The following is a 25,468-nucleotide window of genomic DNA, read 5'->3' as shown; positions in this document are numbered from 1 at the left end:
TACACTCTTCTCAAATTTCGTCCTGCTGATATTCAAACAGTGTATGGCCAGCTTTAGATTTAACTGTCTTGCTGCTTTGCTGTTGGTCATATTTCCCTTGCAGGAACGAATAGTATTCTGATTAGCTAATACAATAATTTAAATAGCTCTACATTAAAGTGGATCTCTAATCGCACAGGATAAACCTACAGTATCCAGGCCATTTTGGCACCTTAGAGATGCTGTCAATGGACTCAGTGTGTACACAGTATGGCACATGCGCCGTACAGTGTACACAAAAATTAAAAAATCATTGGGGAGGAAGAATTTCTTATGCCAAAACCTTTACCTCCCACCAATTCTTTTACTTTACTTATCTGGTTTTCCAAAGGACTGATGGTAATTTACCATTTAATTTTCTGGTCATCCACTAAGACATTTTCATTGCTTTCATTTAATGAAAACATTCTACATTGGGAATATTTTCGGTAACTTCAAGCCACCCATTTTATTAACAGCTTCCTTCCAAAACCAAGAGGGTTTTTATTAATCTGATGCTTGTTATATTAGATCAATTTTTCTTTCTTTTTTTGCACTCTTTTTTTTCTCCTATTACTGCCAACTCTATAAAACTGTTTATATTAAGAGCCATAGAGAGATGGTGCTTTTGGTGCTTGCACATTGCTTCTATATTAAGTCATATATAACAATGTCTGTATTTGTAATGTACTATGGTGTTACTTTTGTAAACGTTTAAAATAAAATAATTGAAAACAGGAAAATTCACTTCTGTCTCATGTTATTGAGACTGCTGCACATTTTTTTTGTAGTTAAGACCTCTGAAAAACTGATAAACTAGGCTCTGATGGCCATTTCCAAGACTGAAAGGCTCTGATGGCCATTTCCAAGACTGAAAGGCTCTGGTGGCCATTTCCAAGACAAAAGGGCACGCTGATTTATATCAGGGTCTTGGTGCAACAATTTGGATTCCTAGATGGTGTATCTTTTTAGTGTGAAAAGAAGGTTAAAATGCTTCACATTTGTGTTGTTTAGCAGCCATTCACCTTCCTACTTTTGTTTTACAGCAACCATATATTTGGATGAAACTTCTGGATCAGGTTTATAGCAGTTTTGTTCTTTTCAAAATAGTGTGTTGTATCAATTCAAAAGCTTTCTTGTAATGTTACTTTTTCTAACTCTAAATTAGCATAATTCTTTATGATTTCCGACATTCCACTTTTCTGTTTGAGAAAACTGCAATACAAATTGATAGATGCTATTAAAAAAATACTAGCAGAGCAAGATAAGAAGTAGTTTAATGTTCAACACAGCAGATGTAAGCCTCTCAGAGCCAGAAAACCACCAAAGCTGCTTTGAATTACATATAGTCAAGATCAGTTTTTGTCCTCAAACAAGATTTTAAGATGTGCCCCTTGCTTTATATGACACATCTATAAATTGCATTTTAAATGGCTCCACAGCCAAGTTGTATGAAGTATTAATTAGGAAAATGAAATGAGTCATCAATTTATGCTTGAGTGAACTCTGGAACCACTACATACTCTATCATTAAATGGAAGAAAATACAGATGAAGTTTAAATTAACACTAAGACTGGTCAATTCGAGAATAACCTTTACAAGTTCTGTTTCTGTGTTTACAGGCTGTTACAAACAGTTAAAACACTTGTATAGCAGTTAACAAGAGATTAAAAGGAGAATTGTAGACAAAACTGGGAAAGAAAGCCAGAAATCTATTATTGACGCTAATAATTAATAAGAAACAATGTGAAAAATGGGAGAAAACATCTACAACCCCAATTCCAAAAAAATTGGGACCATGTGTAACATCTACATAAAAGAGAATGCAATGATTTGCAAATCTCATGAACCCATATTTTATTCACAATAAAAAATAGAAAACAGATCAAATGTTTAAACTGAGCAAATTTACAATTTGAAGAAAAACAAAATAGTAATTTTGAAATCGATAGCAGCAACACGTCTCAAAAAAGTTGGGACAGGGCAATAAAAAGTTGGCAAAGTAAGTGATACTAACAAGCAAGAGCTGGAAGAACATTTTACAACTATTTAGGTTAATTGGCAACAGGTCAGTAACATGATTGGGTATAAAAAGAGCATCTTAGGGAGTCAGTGGGGTTGATTTACTAACCTTATAAACACACCACGAACATGTATACACCTCTGTAGTGTGTTCCCTCCCAGCATGATCTATGGGTGGAATCTAAACACCTTTGTAGTGTGTACACACCCAGCAGGTGTGTTGTGCAAAGCCAAGCATGAATTGCAAGGTGATGTTGTGTAAATTAGCTCTATGTTGTGTTGCTTGCGTTGATTAATGCAGGAATGTAAATGCATGAGCTAACCATTTTTGTCTAAACTGTGAAGCAGCATTATATATGCATCATGTGCATGATTTTTCCATATATGACATTAGTGGAAATATGCTTTTAGAGACTTTTTGGTTGATAAATACGTTTTGCTGTGTGAAAATCACACGCACCTGGTGCGTGCGTGTGTTTAGGTTAGTAAATCACCCCCAGTGTCTCAGAAGTAAAGATGGGCAGAGGTTCACCAATCTGTGAAAAGCTGAGTCTTAAATTTGTCGAACATTTTCTAAGTAATGTTCCTCAATATAAAATTGCAAAGATTTTAAATATATCATCTACAGTACATAATATCAACAAAGGATTCCATGAACCTGGATAAATCTATGTGCACAAGGGAGAAGACCCAAACGCAATTATGGATGTCTGTGATCTTCGGGCCCTCAGACTGCATTAAAAACAGGTATGATTCTGTGATGGACATCACTGAATAGGCTTAGAAATACTTCTAAACACAGTTTGCTATGCCATCCAAAAACGCAAGTGAAAGCTCTATCATGCAAAGAAAAAGCCAAATCTGAACATGATCTGGAAACGCCGCCGTCTTCTATGGGGCAAAGCTCATTTAAAATTGTTTGTCGCATAATGGAAAACTGTTCTGTGGTCAGACAAAACAAAGTTTGACATTCTTTTTGGCAAACATGTGTGCCAGGTCCTCTGGTTTAAGAGCAGAGGGGCCTTCTGGCTTGTTATCAGTGCTCAGTTCAAAAGCCTGCAGAAGCAACACATCATTGCTTCTGGCTTCATTAACTGCAGGGATGATCAGCAAATAGATGTTCACTAATCGTCTTCTGCTCCCCATTGACACTTGACTGGGATGTCCGGCTGCCCAGGAGGGGCAGCGGAGGCCGGGATAGATGGCTTGTGGGTACCTTCCGCAGGCTGTAGTAGTGATTGAAAGTCTTTAAAGCCGGCCAAATTGCTTTCAGTAAAAATTGAACAACCTGCAGAAGGAATGTAAAAAAGTTCCAAGTTCCAGGAGTCTGTTACGTTGGCGGTAGCAAAAGGTTTAAAGGTGAACACTGCAGCAAAATCTGTTTTTGAAATTTTACCAACTGTTATTTTTGGCTTGAGTTTTTCTTTAAAGTGACTCTGTCATGAAAGATGTATAGTGACTGCCACTGCTGGCTTCCATTTCAAAATACTAGTTGCCTGGCTGTTTAAGATCTTTGAGTGACAGACCTGGAACAAGCAAGATGAAGATGAGTGTCAGAAAAGTGTCAGATTTCCTTATATCTATACTTGTTCCAGGACAGCAGTTTGGACATCTCTAAAGCCAAAGCATTAGAAAGACAGCCAGGAACTTGCAAACTTCTCAAAAAGAGAGTTCTTGGTGGGCATTCACATTTAAAATGATTTAATTCTTCAGTAAGCAATATATTAATAGAAATAAACATCTGAAGACCAACCTTAGCAAATTCTTCAAAACACAAAACTGGAGCTTTGCTAGGAGCCACATTTCACAGAGGTGCCTTGACGAGGCAGTGTGGGACCACACATATTTCTGAGCGTAACCAACAATAGCCTCTGTTTTTAATACAAATTGTTAAAACAGTATTTTTTTTTAGCTAGCTGGTATGGGTGCTGGGAACTTTTTGCATTGTACTCTTTTACAACACTACCCATGATGTCTATATATCCACTGCTGAACTAACATTTGGCTTTATGAGTCCCAAGACATCACTGGAGTTTTAACAGAGCATAACATAGTATATTTTCAGCTAGAGATCACTAGTTTAGACACCAAGAGAAACACTGTGGGATGCCAAAAATAAACTAGTTTCAACATTTTTAGCAAAGGCAGTTAAATCTGACAAAACAATCTGGATGTTTTAAAAATGTATCTGGAATGCATGGCTCAATCATTATAGTTTAATGTCACAGAAGCTGCATAACATGTTTTATGTGCTCCTGCTATTTTTGATGTAAAAACTCATACTGATACTAAAAGTGTCCCTGTCAGGTAAAAAAAAAAGAGCCACAAAGCTATGCATCCATGCTGTGAATTATTGGATATTCAAACATTTATGTAATTATGGTAAAAGAAATTCGCTTGATGGATAATTCTATTATATTGATTCCAAAACACCTTAAATGTCTATGTGACCTGTCAAGAGCCACATAGTTGTTTTCTTGCCTAGTCAATCTGTAATGTTTTGTGCTGATACTTTATAAGCATTCTTGACTTCCATAAACACTGTATAACGAGAACATTCCACTAGATTAGAACATTGTATGTACTGCTGACATCAAGCAAGGTCTCTTATTTTGCATAAAAAGATGCAGAGCAAAGAGCACAGCACTGTAATGCAGAAGTCCAAAGTCGTGCTTATCATTTATGAAAAACAATTTGGTATAATGATATGCCAGAGTGCACTCTACAAGCACTAATTACTTCATGTCCATTACAAAACCACTGCATTTAAGACCTTTAAAGGAAACATTAAGTAATACATTATGTTCATATACTGCATATTCTATAATAAAGGTGAACACTTGGTTTGTTGACCTCTCAAATGAACAAAAATTCACTAGACTCAATTTCCCTTTAAGCACATGGATAGTAAACTGTATCTGAAGTTGATTCTAAATGTTCACATTTCAGCTATAGCCCTACTGATTTAGCAATACATTTGTCAAGCCTTTTTAAAATTAGTGCATAGCTAATATCCTGCAGCCTCTTTGTAGCCATTTCCTATCTGCATACATTCACTCCAGCAACTGATCACCTAATTTCAGTTCATTTTCTGGGTACCGGGGATCCCGTAGGCAGTGCCTGCCTGACATTATTTTAGTTTTCCACAGTCATTGGTGCTGCAGCGCTACTTCTGCCCACCTGTCAAAGGGGGGTTCAGAGCCAAGCGAGGCTTCCATTAGCTCTTATGCAGCTCTGGTCACATGACACATCTGAGGGGAGGGCATTCCCTCATTCTGAACTGCATCCAAGGTCTGGTAAGTGCATTTTAGGGAAGGAGGTGGTGGTCTGTGCTGGCGAAGGGTCTGGAAAGGGGTGTTCTTTACTGGTGTGGGGAAGGGGGTTCTGAATGAAGAAGGGTCTGTACTAGGGGGAGGGTCTACATTGACGGAGTGGGCTGGGGAGTCTGTACTGAGAAGGGGGGTGTGGGGATCTGTACCGGGGGAAGTCTGTACTGGGAGGGATTAGTGCTGGTAGGAGGGGGTAATTTTCTAATTGTACTGTGCACACTGGCCTATGCAATATTCATTCCTGACCTCATGCACTTCCGACCCCTGTACTCTTTCTGATACCCACATCTGACTGCTGCAATCTGTGCAATACATACTCCTGTCCACTGCCCTCTGTATGTTACATACTCGTGAGCCCTGCACTCTGCAATACCCACTCATAACCCTTGTACTATGTCCAAAACCCACTCTTGTCCCCAGTACTTTGTGTGATACCCACTCTTCAGATGCCCTCCTGTCCCCTGAACCATTTACGCTGTGTTGTACATTTTATACTCCTGAACACTGCACTCTGAGTATTCAGTCCTTCTGAAATACTTCTTTAAGGCCAGTCCACACCATCCAGTGTGTCCAGCACATTTTGTGGATAAAAGGACTGTGGTATATGTGTGCATTGTATACAGTGAGTAGGCTCAGGTTTATAAGATCATGCTTATTTAAAGTGTATTTCCACTTTTGCAATCAAGTTTAAGAAAACCCCACTATATGCTTGGTATGTGTTCCCATTCACAAAGCATAGCTGAAAGTAATTTTTAAAGAGATATTTCTTTAGTGAAGGTATTTGTGCAGATTCCAGGCTACTCTGAGCAATTTGAAAATGAAAGAAGAGGGACAAACTCTCATTAACATACAATGCTTCTAAATATTTAACCATTTCTTAGAACAGACAGTGTTTAAATCTAGTTTACATGTGATAATGAGATCTGCCAGCACAGTATAGACAGGGTTAATTAGAGTAAACTTAACTTCCCACAGCCCCCTTCTTAACATTACATAGGGGGGAGACTAGGTAGGATTTTTAAGCAAGTATAAAGCACTTAAAAAGAGCTGCTTAGGAGAAACTCTCCAATTCAGCATACTTTCCAGTTCAGCTATGTTGTTCTAGATTTATCTCTTCTCTTGCCTTCTTCAAAATCTTCACCCGTTTATGAATAACCCTGTATGCAACAATATAAAGGAGGTGTTATCCCAATCCTGCCAAGCGGTGACCTGACTTCCAGCTTGGAAGATCATGACTTTAATATCCCCTTATATTTTTTTTTAAATGAGGTTAGGAATACATTCCAAATAATGCAATATTCTCATTAATATAACTTTTTGTAATTGTTCTACGCGTATGTACATTAGACAGATGAGCAAAACAGTATGTACAATAATTGCAGTCACACAGTGGTTTAAATGAAACATGTCACTGCAACAGTAAAAGACAAAAAAATTATGGATATGATAAGTACTAAAAGTAATATCTCTGATGTTTGTCAGCATAGATAATAACTCATTGTGCTAATTTAAAATGCTCAGTGAATGCATATGTTAAAGACTGTGTGCTCGCATAAAATCTGCAGTTCATTTACAATGAGTTTAATAATAAAATCATTTCCCCAGATAAAACAAGATGTATACAACTCAGGCACTGGTGGATCAGTTATGTACAATCAGGGAATTGCCTCTGTAGACATAAAACAGCTTTATTGTTCAAGCGATACGCGAGAATGTTGAACTTGTGTTTTGAGCTGCATCTGGAAATGGTAAACACGAGTACAAAGGAGAAAGTTTCAAAATCAAGATGTAACATTGATACAGAGAACCCACCAAACAATCAGACTGACTATGCATTTAAAGGGGAAGGAAAGGGGCACCCACCCGATAATCAGACTGATTATCCATTTAAAGGGGAAGGAAAAGTGAACACACCAAACAAGCAGACTGACCTTGCATTTAAAGGGAAGAGAAAGGTGAAGATACCTTTCCATGTTGTAGTATAACTGATCAAGCTGAAAAATAATATACTGACTGTCCAATGAACTCAACCTTCTGTATGTCAGGAAAAAAACGTATGCAGTATATCTCTGAAATATATGCACAGTTCCCCATGTTTTACCCCTATAAGTACACCACAATACCCATCGATTCTGGTAGAAAGGCACTCCAAATTTCCTTTTGGGGATGACAAACCTTTTTGCTGTTTTTTTTTTAGACTTAAATCACAAGAAACAGTGTCAGCCCTGTACAGTTGCCTTTTGCTAAACTACAACATTCTTACCCCTCTCCTCATCTACACCGCATAGAGTTAAAAGGATGTAGGAAAGCTCTGAATTTCTGATTGAGGATTAACAGGCATTTGTTTGCACTTAGTGAACAAACATAACAAAACAATTTTCATTGTATATTTCTATTTTTCGAAAATGAGTGTTCACTGAACTTTGTAATTAAGGTAAAGCAATGTGTGCTCCAATAAACTGATCATGCATTAGCAAAAATCCAGTTGTTTTTTTTTTAAATTCCTTAGCACAAGATTGAGTATTCAAAGTAAACACAAGTTCCCCCTAATGAATAACATTTACTATGCAAGGTAACTATACACTTGGCAAAGCGATAATTAAATTTTGCCTTGTGATGCCTCTACCTTAGTAAATCAATCCCTATGGTTCTAGTGGTGTTAAATATGTTTTATTTCCATGCATAAAGGTAGACTTTATAATTTCAGCAATGTTTCCTATATCTTTATTGGGTCAAATGGTATGCTACTTATGATGATAAAGCTCTGGAAAGAAGCCAGCCAGGAGGGATTCCAGTGTCAATGCTAAATAGTTTAGATACTGAAGGCTATGGGCTGTCAGAATGGAACACAGACAAGGCCACAGACAAGAAAATCCATAATGCTAATCACAAGGTTCAACAGACTGATCCTAAGTACATTTTAATACAATCAGAGTAGGAGCACTCGCACAGGACCTTCAAACAGTACATAATTAGAAATATATAATTAGTGAATTCTAGCTTACACACTATACACAGCTTCCCACACTTCACCAAGAGTCTTGTAATTCTCTTTTAGGGTCCATTCACACCACTGTGTTGTGGTACTGCACATTACATTTTGAATGGCACCCTAATGTCCCTCCACAACACACCTGCTGATGTGTGGTGGTGCGCTGCATTAGAAAAACATCATGCAGGCACATTTCCATGTCTGCTCTAGTATGTTGGGAGCCCATTCAAAACAAATGAGACAGAGAAAATACTGCATGTCACATTTTGTCCGGTCCGGAAACGCACAAAAGCATCAAAAACGCAACTGACAGCTAACATACTGACAGCACCACTCCAAAAAAATATATTTTTTTAATTGGAACGCGGTCAAAAACGCACTGCATGCATAGCACCGCGTCTGCAGATTTGCACCAGATCTGGACCAGAAAATTGTGTGAACAAGCCCTTAAAGTGGAATTCCAAGCAAGCAGCAAAATACACACTTGCTCTCAACAGATTTGTAATTCTGAACAGCCAATCTTATGATTTACACATCTCTGCTACACTGTACAGCTATGAAGGTCACTCTGTTAATTTCCAGGTTCAGTTTTACTGCTTCTTGGATCACTGTTCTGATAACTGAACAGAGGGCATGATTCAGCTTTATTGTTCAATAGACAAGCTAAAGGCAGAGAGGGAGACATTAGATGTGAACTGATGAAACAGTAAATATGTACATAACCTGCTTCCCTGTGCAGTGTAATTCATAAGACTGGCTGAACAGGATTACAAATCCTTTGGAAGGTACAACAGTATAAATACTGTATATGTATAAAGCCAAACTCCAGCTATGTATTGATATGTATTTACATCTTGGCACAATGTAAATATATATACAGTAATTTATCCCTTACAGGGCCCCAGGGATCCTGTAAAACACTGTAATAGCTTGAGTCTTCCGGGTCCAGGAACAGCCGCTGTGTAAGCAACTTCTCCTGTCCTGTGCTGAGCAAGTGGCAGCAGGCCACTTGCTCAGCACAACGGCAATTCAGCAAATGCCTAGCATTTTTTTCAATGAACACGAGGCATTCTCTGATTAGACTTGGGGTTCTCATGTGAAGGATGCGGCTACTTCAAGCGTATTTCCACTTTCGCAGCCAAATTGGCAATACACCTATTTTATATTTGTTACATGTTGACATGCAAATTGCATAAGCTAAACAAAATATTTATAAATGTGTCTTGCAGTTTAAATTGCTTTTACTTGGGTTAGGGCTTCTTGAGGACTAAAAATTCTGTAATCTGTTTGTTTGTAAATGAAGTTAATGAGAGAAACAAAATCCTCCAATTTCCGTCTTAAGTCTCTCTATAAGAACAGATCGATATGAAGGTGCTCAAAACCCCCTTGATTCAGCCATGTTGCCTGCTGCAACAAAACAGCTACAAGGTCAAAAAAAATGTTTTACAATATTTTTCGTTATAGCTGGAGTTCAACTTTAAAGGCTAAGTTTACCTTTCTGGCCATGTTTACTGTTACACCCATATTCAGGGTGCAACCCCACCACCCCCCACTTACCTGAATTGCGGGGTTCGCCTCCCCGTAAGCTGCTGTGATTTTTTTTGTTAAATGTAGCAGCTGTGGTAATTTACGTCATCTATTCAGAGATTCTTTCACAGTCCCATCAGCCACTGTGACAAAGGACCTTATAGTTCTCAATGGAATACAAGTGCAGTGATGTCACAGCAGGTGTAGTCAATTTATTCTTCCTCCCGTCTATGTTACTGAATGTCTGTGCCTCGTTATAGACACGGATGGGAGGGAGAATCTGCAGGAGCCAGACCATTGCACTTGCAATCCACTGATCACGGTTGCAATGCCTTACTGGCTCCAATGCAAAAAACAAAAATGCAAATTTTTCCTTTTATGAAGATGTGTGCATTTATTTATTAATTTTTTTCAAAAACGATGTATGTAGCTTTTCGACTGAATTTCTGCTTTGAGGATGTTAGTTCAGCAGACTCAAAATTAGTTCATGAAACTCCCTATACCAAATTCAAGTATATACACCATCCCAGCAGAGGATACTTTCTCAGGCATAATAGCAAAAAGAAAAAAAAAAAACTTCTAGAAAGGCTGAGCTGCGTGCTTTTGATAGATAATCACAGCCCATTCCACTTTCATTTAATACCATGATGAATAACCTTGTTAAATTACTACAAAAAAAGTCTGAAATTAATAAAACTATAATATGTCCGCTCAGTACTTTTGCCTGGAGTTTGCATTTGTTGTTTGCAAAGTAGCACACTATATAATGAGATTTGTAATGCCCAAGACAAAAAGCCGAACAGGCTTAATCAAAATTCGGTTAACTCTTCAGAACAAAATTTCTCTAGCCCTCATCAAATTCATATTGCTTTCTCCTGTGGTTCTTTCGATTCTGCTAGTCTATGTCTGGAATATCAACACAGACTTTCGCCAAAAAATCAATTGATAGCAGTTCTTCGCTTGATGCTGGGGAAAAAGCTTCAAATTAAAATAGCTTTACCCTTCGCCAAAGGGTTAGCAATTCTGACAAAAAGAAAGGGTATACAGAAATCTATTCAAAATGTCCACAAGTAATAGTCAATGAAAACTATTTCAACAAGGATACATTATTTTTGTTCCATATAGACCACAACCTGCTCTATTACTAATTAATGCTGAAAACATTACTCCATATCACTCTTGTTTTTTTACAGGGTTTATAAAAAAGGAGTTGATATTTAAGTGCATTTAAACCTAAATGCAAAAAAGTACAGCTTAGCAATGCTTAAATGTGGTGGCTGCATTAGTTTTTTTTTAGGCTTTATTCTTTTATTGTCACCTGGTCATCTGGCCAATAAGTTTGTAATTGTTCAACTTCCTTTAACAGGCCAAGCTGTCTAGCAAAAGTGGCATATAAGAGTGTTGAGATAAACCATTTAACACTAACGAGGGGGTTTACAATGGACAGCTTTTATTAAATTTATATAAAACCTTTATCCCAAAAAGAAAAACAGAAAACATTTTCGGTAACTACTAGAAAGTGTTAGCTGAAGTTTGGCTTTAATTTGTTCAAGTCAAGTCCATCTAAATCTGCTAGTTCATCTAGCACTACCCTCTCCAAAGCGGGACAAAGCTGCTGTACAAAGGTGGCTCCGTAGTTCCTTCATTGAGTGGAGCTACCTGAAGAAAGGAAGTGTGTTACTGGATGGATAACTAGGTGAAAATAAAGGGGGGGGAAAGCCTAAAAAAGAAAAGTGATGAAGTCGCCACATCTAGGGATTGTTAAGCTGCAATATATTACATTTTAATTTTTGAGTTTATGTACCTTATTGGCTTAAAGGTATTTCCCTTATTCCAACTGGGTGTTTGACGAAAACAAATGTTCCAAGGGCTAGTAAACAATTAGCAGGAGTTGAGAAAGCTGGTTGGATGACCAGTGACATGTCTTCAAGAAAAATACAGCAAGTCCAGTTGCCTTGACTTATTTTTTACAGATATACCATGACCTGACCATGGATGAATGAGAACCTTCACAGACTTACTGAATAGTGTTCAGTTCTAACTAACTGAGAATGCATGGAACTGATCTGCAGCTGCTAAATTGGATACTGTCCAGCACACACTGGACAACATGGTATCCAAGCTCAAGCCATCACAGTCCTGATACATGTTCTCCCTTAGTAAGAGCTGATGCAGGGGATATGTGTATGAGCCCCTGAAATGCATTGGCTATTTCTATACTGCCCCCCTCAACCCTACATCATATAAAGATGTATTTCTACTATTTAACGGAGTGTGGTTCAATTCACAATCTTGTAAATTGACACTACAAACCAAGGAGACAGTGGAGATCCTCTGGAATGTAGAAGCTGCCTGTCCAATAGTCAGATCACATATACTGACTTTTTCCCATTCTAGTTGGCCAGCCACACCAATAAGATAAACCTTGAGAGTCCAATGCTTTTCAATTCTAACAGACTGACACTGTAGTAATTCAACAGATACAAAGGCTGGTGGATCAGAAGTGGTTTTTACTCTTGACATACATCTTCCCTACAATGTCACTAAAAGGTTGTCATTAATTCAAATCAATATTTTTCATTTGCAGGGCTATTCACTAAAGGGTGAAGAGATTGGAGAAGGCAGGAGAAGTGAACAATCTAGGACAACATAGCTGAACTGGAAAATGAGCTGAATTGGAGAATTTTTCCAAATCAGCTATTTTGTCCTAGATTGTTCGCTTCTCCTGCCTTCTCCAAACTCTTCACCCTTTTGTGAATAACCCTGATAATGTTACTATAGTATAGTGTTAATGTTGCAATCAATTTGGGGATGATACAATTAAAGTAATATACTTTGCATAAAATCATTTTTTTTTAAACAGTCCACTCTCCTTAGACCCCTAACCTAATCTAATGTCAACCCCTCCCCCCGACTAGGCGCTTACTTACCTATCAGTGATGGCACCACCCCTTGCCCCAAAGTCCTCTCCAGCACTGCCTGCAGTAACTCTCTATAAATGTGAATGGGGCCATATTTCTACTGTAACAGGGATGATTTTGGGACAGGATGTACAAACCATAGGAGGAAGCCACAGTCACAAAGAGGTAACTAAGCATGTGGGTTGGGTTCTAGGTTAGATTAGGTAAGGGGTCAACGGAGGGTGGTCTGGGAGGAGATTTGCTAAATGTAGTTGTCATTTAAGGAGTAGAGAATGGTAGGGTTACTTAACTTAGTAAAAACAAAAAAAAACCTGTGTTTACTCAATGATGTGCATTGATTTACAGTGACGTGATTGATTTACAGAAGTTTACTACTGGATTAAATGATACCTGCATTATTATCCAAGTCAGAGGTTATGAAACATACAATGATTACAGCAAGTTCCTAATGTTTATCTTGTATATTTTATGTGGAGTAAGCCATACGCAGGTCCAAGTCCTTTGATGACATACAATGGCTCCAGAACTCATCATTTGCCTGCTCCTAGTCTCCAGCTAGCAAGGAGAGTGATGGGCTTTATAACATGTTTTCTTTTACTCCCTGTAAGACAATCAGACAGAGAGCCAGACCCCAGAATCTTCTTTTGTCAGTAGGAATTATAGCCCGAGTCAACATCTTGCTTCTGCATGGGCAATGCATTAGTAATTACATATAATGCAGTTTCACTTGGCCATTTCCCTTAGGTAGCATAGGTAACCTGCTGGTAACGGATTTAAAACCATCTATATATTTAGTTTAAAAAAAATCTGGCCACACTCAGTTCCATGATGAATCAGTTTACTGAAAGTTCATCAGTGAGTCCTGCCCGAAGTCCACCACCTCTGACATGTTTCACCCAGGGCTTAGTCATAGAGACCAGTATTGGGTAAAACATGTCAAAGGGGGCGGACCTCGGGCAGGACTCAGTGTCACTGACAGACTTTGAATAAACTGATTCAACATAGAACAGAGTGCGGCCGCATTTTTCCTTTACTATGAAGCTGTTTGGTTGGAGCGAGGACACACTCTAGCTGGTGAGCACCTGGCCGTCTTTACCCAGCTAAAGCTATGGAGGATCGGTGCTTTATTTCTATGCTTTGGTGCATCAGTATATTTAGATATGCAGCACATAGATATGCAAAACACATTCCAGGAGGATCATTATAATGTCTATGTAATTCACTTACAATGTTTATCTTGGCTTAAAAAATATGCAATATAATAGCTTTTCACACAAAAGATAATGAAATTATTTACTAAAGGAGTAGTCTGTTTACATAGTAGAGAGGATGTTCACTTTGCAAAATGAATATTAGTAAATAAGGTGAACCTTTTTAGAACACTCATTTATGTGTGGGGGAAATAATGAAAATAAAAATGACTGGGTATTCAAAGTGAACACTTTGCTAAGTGAATAGTCTCTACTCCTTTAAAAAGTCAACCTCACTAAGTATTTAAAGCCAGGCTGCTGACACTTACCTTGCTGAAGTCATACTGTTGTTGCACAGTGGGAACATCTCCACCAACAGGCATTTGCTTTTTTAGCTCTTCATCTCTGACATCTAACCAACCAATCAGTTCTTCCAAGGATTTTAGCAAGCGATTCCATTTATCAGCACTCGCCTCCAAGTGTGTTCTGCAGAGACACATATCAAAAATAGAAATCAGGTGTTTGTAGAAGGGCCCAGGTTTACAACAACCACCAGACTTAGAGAAGAATAAAGAAGAAGTCCTTTAGATTGTAAGCCCTCAGGGGCAGGGCCCTCCCTACCATCTTGTCTTGAACTGTATTGTGATTGTAATGTCTTCCTTATATTGTAAAGCCCTGTGCAAACTGTTGGCGCTATATAAATCCTGTATAATAATAATGTCACCAGCACTCAGTAATATGTCACCTTGAGGAAAGGACCCTGTGTGGCCCAAAACGTTGGCTCATCTGACTGATGTGACGCATTATCAATAAACAAGAATATTTGTGCACAATTAAGTACTGGGGCTGGTGACTTCTCCTTTGTTCTTCTGTGGACCTACACAGCGCCATCTGTGGTTGTCACTATAAGCACCACCATATCTACTTGTAGTGTAGCACTTTAAGGAGTGCAAATGGTATCTACATCTTTACACCAGTCTCAGAGGTCTAGAAAAGTCTGCCTTACACTTTAAAGACCAGTACAGTAACATAAACTAAAGAACTATAATATCACAGTATGTCTAGAGGACCCATCATATATAAAAAGAAAATACAAATAAGTTACTTCAATTTCTGTACATTCATGGCTACATATAGCAAAAACACATTGTTCCATGGGTACACAGAGCATACACACTTTTGAATAAGGGGTATCCAAACATTGGACCTCCAAATCTTGTGCAACTACAAGTCCCATAAGGTCTTGCAAGACTACAAAAGCCACATGCATGACTTTCAGAGGCACCTGCATCATGAGATTTGTAGTTTCACCACAGCTACAGGGTGAAGCTTGGCTATCCTTGGTTTTATATCATACATTGAAGCCAACAAACAGTAAAATAAAGGCTCCACATATCAAATTTCATAAATTAGGTCAGGTCAAACATTCTGCTAGTGTCATTTTTAATGTGTTTTGTTCATCATTTCTGTACTCCTCTACAGTATCCAAAAACTGCCATGGTGGACCCAGACTGCTCTGCTTGAATTAGCCAACAGCTGTTGGCCATGTAAGCATCTTCTAATATGGTAAAGTGGGTGAAGGAGGACTACTGGTTACTAACAACAACAAAAAATAGAAACTCTAGTTTATGTCTGTGTACCAGACTGTAATGAATTCTGCAATTTCCATATAATAAAAAATTGGGTCATCATTGACAACTGAGAATTTTTAAACCTATCTCAGTTCAAGTAAACTGATCCAAAAGCTAGCCATGCATGTATAGATTTTCTCTTGTTAGTCCACAGTCAGTCCCTAAACAGCGAGGATGAAGAAACCCCCACACCCAGATATTGCTTCCTGAATAACCAAACAGTGACTGCATATGATAGGATGCAGTCACTGCTTGGCCAATAATTTTTGGTACTGACAGGAATCAGTTGGCATCAGCCGAAATGCGATAATCGAAGAAAAATGTCACCAGCACACCAAAAATCCTTAAAAGGATCACAAAGTGTTCATTTATTCAGAATCATGTCAAGAAAAACAAGCGCTTTCCAGGCCGCACAGGGTCACTTTATCAGGCTTGGCATTGACAGAGTGCATATACCAAAGTGAACTTTAAATAAATAGACATACAAATGCAAAGTACAACCCCTGACGTCATTGTGACGTCATAAACCTGCCAAAACCGCTGTAAACAAATATCAGATCTAATCAATCATGAAAAAAGCATTCACATATTGATACAAATATTCATGGCAATCAGGCATCAATAACAACATAACAATATCAGAGCAAGCAAATGTGGGGAAAGGCATATGCTGTTGACAAATGGGTGAAGAACAGTGTCAAATCTGGCTGCAGTGTTGCCACAGAGACTGGACGCCACCATCCAGCCCTGTCGGAACAAGTGGGTAACACCCCCTGGGAAACATGGAACCATGCTGTGTAAGCGGCCAGTAGCTGGGGAGGAGCCTGGCATGGCATCAGCGCCTGCGCATAGCGTGGTCCAAGAATCATCACGGTTGGAAAGCAATGCCATACTGCGTTCAAGTTTCAGCCCCTGACAGGCCAGTCTCTTAGCAACTGAACGCCGTAGCCTGGCACACTCTCCCCATATGCAGCCAGCATCGCTCATGGCACATGACAACTAGTGGCGCTGTGGATTGCAAAATGTGGATAACCTACTATATTTTAACAACAATGCATCCAATAGAACAAGTTACTAATTCGTATTAAGCCATATTCACATGTTAGATAATGACAAATAGCATCCTGTAAAACAGGAGCTGTAGCATGTGGACACAGGCTGATAACTCATCATTCCAATGAATCATCACAACATTTAGGAGCAGTTGATTATAACATACAGTACCTACAATTCTAATATTGGAAATAAACCTGATGTTATGGTATTCATAAAACACACAAAGTTAAAAAATAAATGTGTTCAGTAAAACTATACTGACGGGTGGTCTTTAGAGAAACATGACAACACAGGGATCATTAGTAAACAAAATTCAGGACGGTGGTCATAGATATTGTGTTGGACAGAACAAGCAGGAGTCTAGGTTGTTAACCCCACACATAATTAAACTAGCTAACAAAATTGAGAGAGCTGACCAGCATACTAAGATCAAGTCATTCCATACCATGTGGTAAATCCATGGTCATAAGGAGAAAAACTTAATAAAATGGAGTTTGGATAAATACTACGGGCTTGGGGGGGTTTGAGGGGGGTAAACATGGACTCTGACTAATGTCACGGGGTTGCTTAAGACTATATAAGAAAAGGAGGACTAACAGCATAAACCCCAAACAAAGGGGCTTAAGGGGAAATTTTGAAAGATTAAACTCCCAGAGGTGTCACTGTGTAACACACCAGCGATTCACTGTGAAGTCATATTTGAAGATGACAGCAATTACCAATGAACACAACCTATGGCACAGTATGTTGATTATTTTCTTCAACATCTTGTTAAGAAATTACTAGAAAAATTACCGACAGGGCTGGACAGGGGCGTCCAGTCTCTATGTCAACACGGCAGCCGGATTTGACACTGTTCTTCATCCATTCGGTAACAGCATATGCCTTATTTGCTTGCTCTGATGCTGTTATGTTATTACTTGATGCCTGATTGCCATGAACAGTTGTATCAATATGTGAATGCTTTCTTCTCTAGATCTGACATTTGTTTACAGCGGCTTTGGCGGGTTTATGACATCACAATGATGTCATGGAGTGGTCCAGTGGTTGTACTTTGCATCTGTATGTTAAAGTCAAAGTTCACGTTGGTATATGCACTGCATATGTCAATGCTAAGCCGGATTAAAGGGACCTTGTGCGGCCCCGAAAGCGCTTGTTTTTCTTGACATGGTTCTGAATAAATGAACACTTGGTGATCCTTCAAGGGTTTTTGGTGTGCTGGTGACATCCTTCATACGATTAGTGCAATTGGCGGCACCCTCCACGGTCACTACAAGCATCCTTCCCTGAGTATTGGGGCATCTGGTAAGGGGTGCGGCCAGGTATCTGTATACAGCCCAAATGCAAGTCAGGTATACCCAGCTTAAAGTGTATTTGCACTATTGCAGCCAAATTTGCATAACACCTAATTTATATTTGTTCCATGTTCCTATTCATATAACGGAAACAATATATACAAAATTGCAGCTTACATTTTTTTCCAGAAACTCCAGGACTGAAAAATCATGATTAGTTCTTATTGTTTAAGGGGCTTGGGGAGTTTTGTTTGAGGTAATTAACCCTGTTTGTACTGTGCTGGCAGATTTCATTAATACTAAACTAAATGAGCAGGACTGTTAGGGCCTGTTCCCACCATATGCAGTGCGTTCCGGCGACGTTCTGGCTGGAATGCACTGCATCGCATTGCAGATGGCTCAGTATTTCGTGGGGCCGGAGTGGGCGTGGCTGGCCGTTGAAGTGCATGGCGCCGTAGCCGCGCCCTCCGGCCGCAATGCGATCGCCCGCAGGGGATCACAAGGCACATTGTGCCTGCGGTCCGGTCAAAATAGTGCATGTAGCATTTTGACGGCACCGGATGGGGCGATCGCATTGCGGCCGGAGGCCGTGGCTACGGTGCCGCTCACCTCAATGGCCAGCCACGCCCCCACGAAATACTGAGCCGGCCGCAATGCGATGCCGTGTATTCCGCCCAAAACAGGGCCGGAAGGCACTGCATGTGGTGTGAACAGGCCCTTAGGGTTATCTCAAGGCTTACATGATACATTGTATATTAATGCCCTCGAAAAAAACAAAATGTCCGTCAGTTTGACCTTTATCTGCTCACTGCCATCTCTTGTAACCACAAGAAGCTGCCTATATTTAAATATATATTTTTAGATATGCTGTGTGAATAGGAACACATAACAAACATATAGTGGGGGTTTCTCAAATCTGACTGCAAAAGTGGAAATATACTTTAAGAGAAGACATCATTAATGTTTTGGACTTCTTTGGTGTTGTCATTTTTCCTCTTGTGCTATTTAGAAAACTATACACTACAATTTGTGCATGGTACATAAATACAATTTTATCTTTAGTATAGGGAAGAAATTGCACTGTTTTTAGCTTACTGCAGTCTTGCAAAGATCCCCAGATTATATATATCTAACCAAGAACGTTGTACTTGTTCTATTCCATGAAATCTAATTCATGGTAACTGATATACAGAGGTATAACCCTCATTAACTATACCAATACTGTTCTACAGCAGAAAGATCTGTGGAAGAATCTGTTTAACTTCTTGATGCCAATATAATGTAAAAAACATATACAGTATTTCTGTACTAAATAGCATTAAAGCTACATAAAGTCAAAGCCTATTTAGTTTTAGATATTGCTGGAGGAAGATAACAATTCACAGAATGACAGTTATGGGACACCAGTTGGATGGATGCTATACATTGAAATACGTCCATGTACATTATACACATCTGACTAGGGATCATGAACAGTAAGAGCTATCCCTTTTTTGCCACGTATCGGAAAAGAACAATGTTCTTCTGTTTTTCCAACAAAAGTGAGAGAAGAAATACCCAGTACATAACATGGTGACTTACAATACATAAAGGATATGAATTGAGGACTTCCAACATAATTATTATATTTAGCGTAACAGAATGCAGTTAGGTAAAGTGGTTAAAATGTGATAATTGTAAATCAGGATACTTAAAAAATTAACTCTTTCATCGTAAAATAACAGTGGCCTGCATTGTCATGGTTTTACCAGAGTAACAGCTCTTCTTGCCATTATTTGTGCATCACTATGTAATAATGGACACTGGTTACTGCTAAAGTCTCGGTGAACTTTACAAAATATGTTTTATCACACATTCAAAACTGCCCTCAGCACTTTACCTCTCAGAATGAAAGCTGTCAAGAGAGCCTTTGAACACATGGATTTTTTGGCTTTAAAAGCTTCTCACTTTATGTATGAAAGAATTATAAATATTGATCCAATAAAAGGCATATAGCCAAGCTGAAAGGCCCTATGTGTTGCTATTTCTGTCTGGTAACAGGAATTTCAGTTTGTATAATGCAAGTTACAGCAGTCAATTTAACCATCTCTTTGCACTCCAGACTGACAAATACATGGCTCTGCAAGCATACTCAGACTCAGTAATCACACTTGTGTTAAGATGCCAGTATCATTTCTTTTGAAGGGGAAATTAACTAAAGGTCATAAAAGCTTTAAAAAAAGATTGAGAGGGATCTGGTATACTTGTTTCTATCTTATAATAAAAATGATATCCCTTTTATACTGGCCTTATTTATAACCCCTTACCTTCAAATATGTTACGCTGACCATATGCCAGTAGAATCTTATTGGAAAATGTAAATTTTTGAAACATTTGCTCACCTTTCTAATGGTTAGTGGGTTGTAATTGGCATTTGTTAGTGACTGTGGAGACGAGGAAAATCCATGGGCCAGGGTGGTAAATTTTTCTTATCTGAAACAAGGAAATTCTAACCAAATTTTAAATGTGATTTACCGTACATATTGTAATGAGCGTGTGCTAGGCACAAACAAGACCTGTTTTATATATCTGGATTCCATTCACGTATGGATGACATTTTGAAGAGGTTTGATTTGAAAATAGTTTACTCAATGATGGCAACAATGAATGCTCTGATGAAGGATTTTGTACTAAGTTTTGAATGAAATTTGATTGTTGTATAGCCAGCTTTAGTTCTGACTACAACTGTTATTCCTTGCCTCAGATCTCTGGCATTGTATGTGCAGAAGATTTTAGTTCATTAGGAAACCCTGTTTGGTGCCATCTGGTGCAATTTGACTGGTCCAGTCAGACAAGCTAGCCCTTCAAGAATGCAGTACCAAGCTTATGCCTCTCAATTACAGCCATTTCATAACATTTTGTTTTAGGTGTGGTGTGTTTTAGATGTGTCTTACACTAGAGGTGTAACTACAAATCATGGGGCCCCGTAGCAAACCTTTGGGGTCCCCCAGCTAACTCTCTCTGTAGTGGCTGGCAGTGCCAACTGTGACAAAATATGACATTGATCTTAACATGAAGTATGCATCTAGTATAGACAGCAGGAGAGCTGTCTTAATAGTTAGTACACTATTAGGGGGCAGTGAGGAGGGTAAAAGCTATAGTACTACTACTACTAATAATAATAATAATAATAAACATTATATGGATACAATTATTAATGGTCTTGTACAGTACATAGTTACTCGTTAACCAGAATATTGTCAGTCATTTATGAACAGAACCTGAAAACTAGCTCAGTCATGAAGGGGTTAAACTCTAGCTTCATTAAACTTTTTTTGTAGAATCACACACTTCAGTCCTTCTATAAGGTTTTATCAGAGGTCTGGGATTTGTGACTGCATCAGGAATATGGGATTCATTTCAGTGTCTAGCAGAGGTTCAGAGGGCAATGCTATGGCTATGGCAATGCTATGGCTATTTTTACGCCACTGTCTTACACATTTTTATATATGCTTTTTACATGTGCTACTATTAACTAGTGTCTCCAGCAGTGGCCAGGGCTTCTGTTAACAGAAGATCTGGAATTTGACAGTTGCATTACAGGGGTGGAGCTTAATGCCAACTTGGACAGAAGTCGGGACTAATGTAAATCCTGGACCTGAAATCCCATGGAACCATAGGGATCAATTTAAAGGATAACACATGACGGTTACCTACAAAATGTTTTAGAATCACTTTAAAAACCTTGTTTCTATGTGCAGTTTGCAATTATTAATCTCTTTTGCAACCGATAAGGCCTGTCTGACCGAGAACAATAGATTCTCTTTGGAGTCTCTGCTATCAAACAAGCACATGCACCTACTAGCCAGAGATCATATCCTCCTTGCCTAGATTTCAAGCGACAAGATGGCAGCATTTTAATTAGCATAAAAGAGGTATTTTGTGACCCAAAAATATGTTATTTGGTATTGGTAATCTGGCCCTAGGTGAATTTAGAATTTTAATGATAGGTCCATTTTATTATCTAAACCTAAGAACAAAAATGTAATATATTGTAGTTTACCAGTTCATAGATGTAAATGCTGCATAAGTCTCTTTTTGTAGCCAAAAACATTTTTGGAAATATATAAAAAAATAACTGTTTATATTGTCAGAATTTCAATGTAATAACATTCTGTGCACTGAACTAATATATCATGCAATGTTATCAGTTTTCCCAGCTACATTTTGTGAACTACAAAAGAACACATCCCTATGTAATAGAGATGAGGAGTGGATGAGAAGTAAAAAGCCCAGTGAAGCGAGTGAATGTAGCCACCTTAGGAAAGGAAGTGCGTTATTCTCAAGATCACCAGGTGAATATAAAGAAACAAAAGCCTGAAAAAAGGCAAACTAATGCAACCACCACATCAAAGGACTAATAATCTGCAATGTATTACATTTTGGGTTTAGGTACACTTTAAACAAAAACTTATTTTGCCTTTACCTGATATTGGATGACTTGGACTTCAGATCATTCCAGCGCTGATTCATATCATCTAGTCTATGCTGAAGTAATGCTGCTTCCTCTGAATTTCCCAAAGCTTTCACCATCTTTTGTCTGTTCCCATCAATGCTTTTGAAAATGTCATTATGGGCATCTATTTCCGCTTGAATATCCTGAAACACAATTGACAGGCATTTTAGTATTTCAATTTACAGTACACTGAAGCAATAAAAATGTTCTGTTCTGCTAATTCACTGTACCAGCAAACTCAGGCAGATACATTCATGACAGGTACATTGCATGAAGAACTAATATTGCAATTTTATTTGATAAAACTGACAGACAGTGTCAACGCATGATATATTGAAATACTAGGATGAATATTATTTGTAAGTACAATTACACCACAAATCAGTGCTACATCAACTATCTGGGTTGAGATAGATTTGGCAATGACCTTGGGTTAGGATATCCCAGTACAACTTTGGCTACTGAATAGTCTTACTGCTAATCTGCAGAATATTATAGTGTTTTCATTTGCTCCTTATTGAAAACCAAAAAAAAAAGTAAACTCATTAAGAAACCATACAACTGCAAGGATGGCTTGATGGGCTCTAACTTCCCAAAGGGTCAATAACAACCAGTGTTGCAGTGAGATTAATTTTAGGAAATTACCAAGTCAGCTAGATCTGACCTGCCAAAGATAATAATGGTGGAGTACTGTGGTGGGTCCCAGAAACACATTTGAGAATAGGTAGGTACAGTATCTCCTCACCAATTGTTCTTGCAGAGCTATCAGCCCATTCGTAAACAGACTATAAAACAGCAAATGTACTGAAAGTAAGTCCTTTCTAATTTGTGTGTAAGGCAGGTAAGGCTGGTGAGAAAATGAAGCCAGGACTCACAATCAACATTCAGACTGCAAGTGACATATAGGGGGTGATTTACTAACCTAAACACACGCACGCACCAGGTGCGTGTGATTTTCACACAGCAAAACGTATTTATCAACCAAAAAGTCTCCAAAAGCATATTTCCACTAATGCCATATATGGAAAAAGCATGCACATGATGCATATATAATGCTGCTTCACAGTTTAGACAAAAATGGTTAGCTCATGCATTTACATTCCTGCATTCATCAACGCAAGTAACACAACATAGAGCTAATTTACACAATATCACCTTGCAATTCATGCAAGGCTTTGCACAACACACCTGCTGGGTGTGTACACACTACAAAGGTGTTTAGATTCCACCCATAGATCATGCTGGGAGGGAACACACTACAGAGGTGTATATATGTTCGTGGTGTGTTTATAAGGTTAGTAAATCAACCCCATACTGTTGATAGTAGAAGTAATTGCTTTGTTACATTGGACATAGCGTTTATATCGACGGGTATGTACTGTTCTGGTTTTTGGACATGTTTATTGCCAACTTGAAATGGACTGTTGAAACTGAAATAAAAGACTGAAATGACATTTCCTTTAATTCATATATGTTGCAGTATAGTGTTGGTCTGTGGTGTAGAACTGCAAATGGTGTGGACCATATTGTTCTGTTTTTAATGTAAAAAAATATAGCATGAGTTGTATTTAATTGTTATGATTACATTGTTGTTTTTGTTTACATAGTTAGTACAAAGCCATATGGATTTTAACTTGGACAAAGCACAGATAAAGTAATAAGGCACTGATAGGCATTTTTACTAGAAATCCTAGGGTGCTTGGCAAACAGTGTCATAGAAACATAAGGGTGTAATTATAAACAATTTGCAAGGGCCATTCGCCCTGCAAAACTCCATGAATGTTCGTTCTGTGCAAATAGACTTCATTCTAAATGAAAATGGATTTATTACATGTAAAACACAGCATTATGGCCACTGGTGTAGCTGCGGAGCATAGAAAATAAATATTTATTCCCTATGCTCCTCTGCTCAATCTAGTGGCCACAATGCGGTATTCCATGACATTCAAAATTACATTCCACTTATAAAGAAAATATTCTAAAAACATGTGTCTTATGCATCCCTTCGCACAGAACAAACATTTACAGAGATCCCATAGAGATACACACCCTGTATTAAATATAATACTACTTAATGTAAAATACCACAATGTAAACTATTGTACAAAGGATGGTTTACAAATGTGCTTACATAAAAAAAAAAAAAAATAGAAATGTGTGATATGTAGTTCAATGTGTACTACTGTTTGGATCTTCGAGAAACGCAATTCCCCAAATGCTTTCTAATTAAAAAAACTTTGCAATCAGTTGTGTTATATTGATCCACATTAAATGTAAACTAACTATGTAACTCTAAAAACATTTCAATGAAAGGAGCAGCTAAATGATTTTTTAACAAATAAATAGCTTTTTAATGACATGCTCTCTAAAAGCATACAAATGCATAATTGTATCTTCTTTTTTTATTCCTCTTTTTTGGCATGAGCTGAAATAGCATTATAGGTCTCAAAACGGTATTGATAGCTAAACATTAAAAACATTCGTTATCTAACAGTGCTGCAGCTGTCGAGTCATGTCAAACAAATCTATATGATGTAATTGGAAGTTTTTCTAAATCATGCGGAACATTTTATTGAAAGTGTGTGTTTAAAACCAAAATCTAGAAATTAACAGGAACTTCACAGGATCAAGCATGTTACCAAAGCATGCATATAAATCACATACATCTGATTAAACTATATGAAAACAAAAGTTGTAGTTGCTATTAGTAACCAAAAATAGCTTTCATCCTCTAACCAACAGGCAAGGACTAAGGGGGTTATTCACAAAGCTGCCAAAGGCAGCCGAGTGAATAACCCAGCCGAAGTGAAACAAACAATGTTCGGCTATTCACTTCTGGCTTGTACGGCTGATTTCAGCCGTACATCGGCTGCCTTCTGCATGTTCGGCTGAGCCAAAGTGCAGAAGGAGTTCGACTCAGCCGATCCAACATCTCAGGGGCCGAACGGCAGTGAGTGAATAGCCGATTGCCGCAGTGAGAACTGACAGAAA

At 38.3% G+C, this 25,468-nt stretch overlaps 1 protein-coding gene across 1 annotated transcript in view; it reads right to left on the bottom strand.

Moving 5' to 3' along the window:
* Positions 1–25,468, bottom strand: part of LOC108786943 (utrophin-like) — a 583,766-nt gene that overhangs the window by 168,700 nt on the left and 389,598 nt on the right. Inside the window, exons 54-55 of the mRNA XM_018556366.1 lie at positions 22,448–22,620; positions 14,330–14,486 (exon numbers count right to left, since the gene is read on the bottom strand). Of these exons, the coding sequence (XP_018411868.1) occupies positions 14,330–14,486; positions 22,448–22,620 (330 nt within the window). The remainder of the gene's footprint in view (positions 1–14,329; positions 14,487–22,447; positions 22,621–25,468) is intronic.

This window comes from Nanorana parkeri, unplaced genomic scaffold, assembly GCF_000935625.1.
Source record: "Nanorana parkeri isolate BGI_ZX_2015 unplaced genomic scaffold, ASM93562v1 scaffold235, whole genome shotgun sequence".
Classification (NCBI taxonomy): Eukaryota; Metazoa; Chordata; class Amphibia; order Anura; family Dicroglossidae; genus Nanorana; species Nanorana parkeri.
Note: the sequence above shows the minus strand (reverse complement) of the source record. Positions and strands in the feature narration are given on the sequence as shown.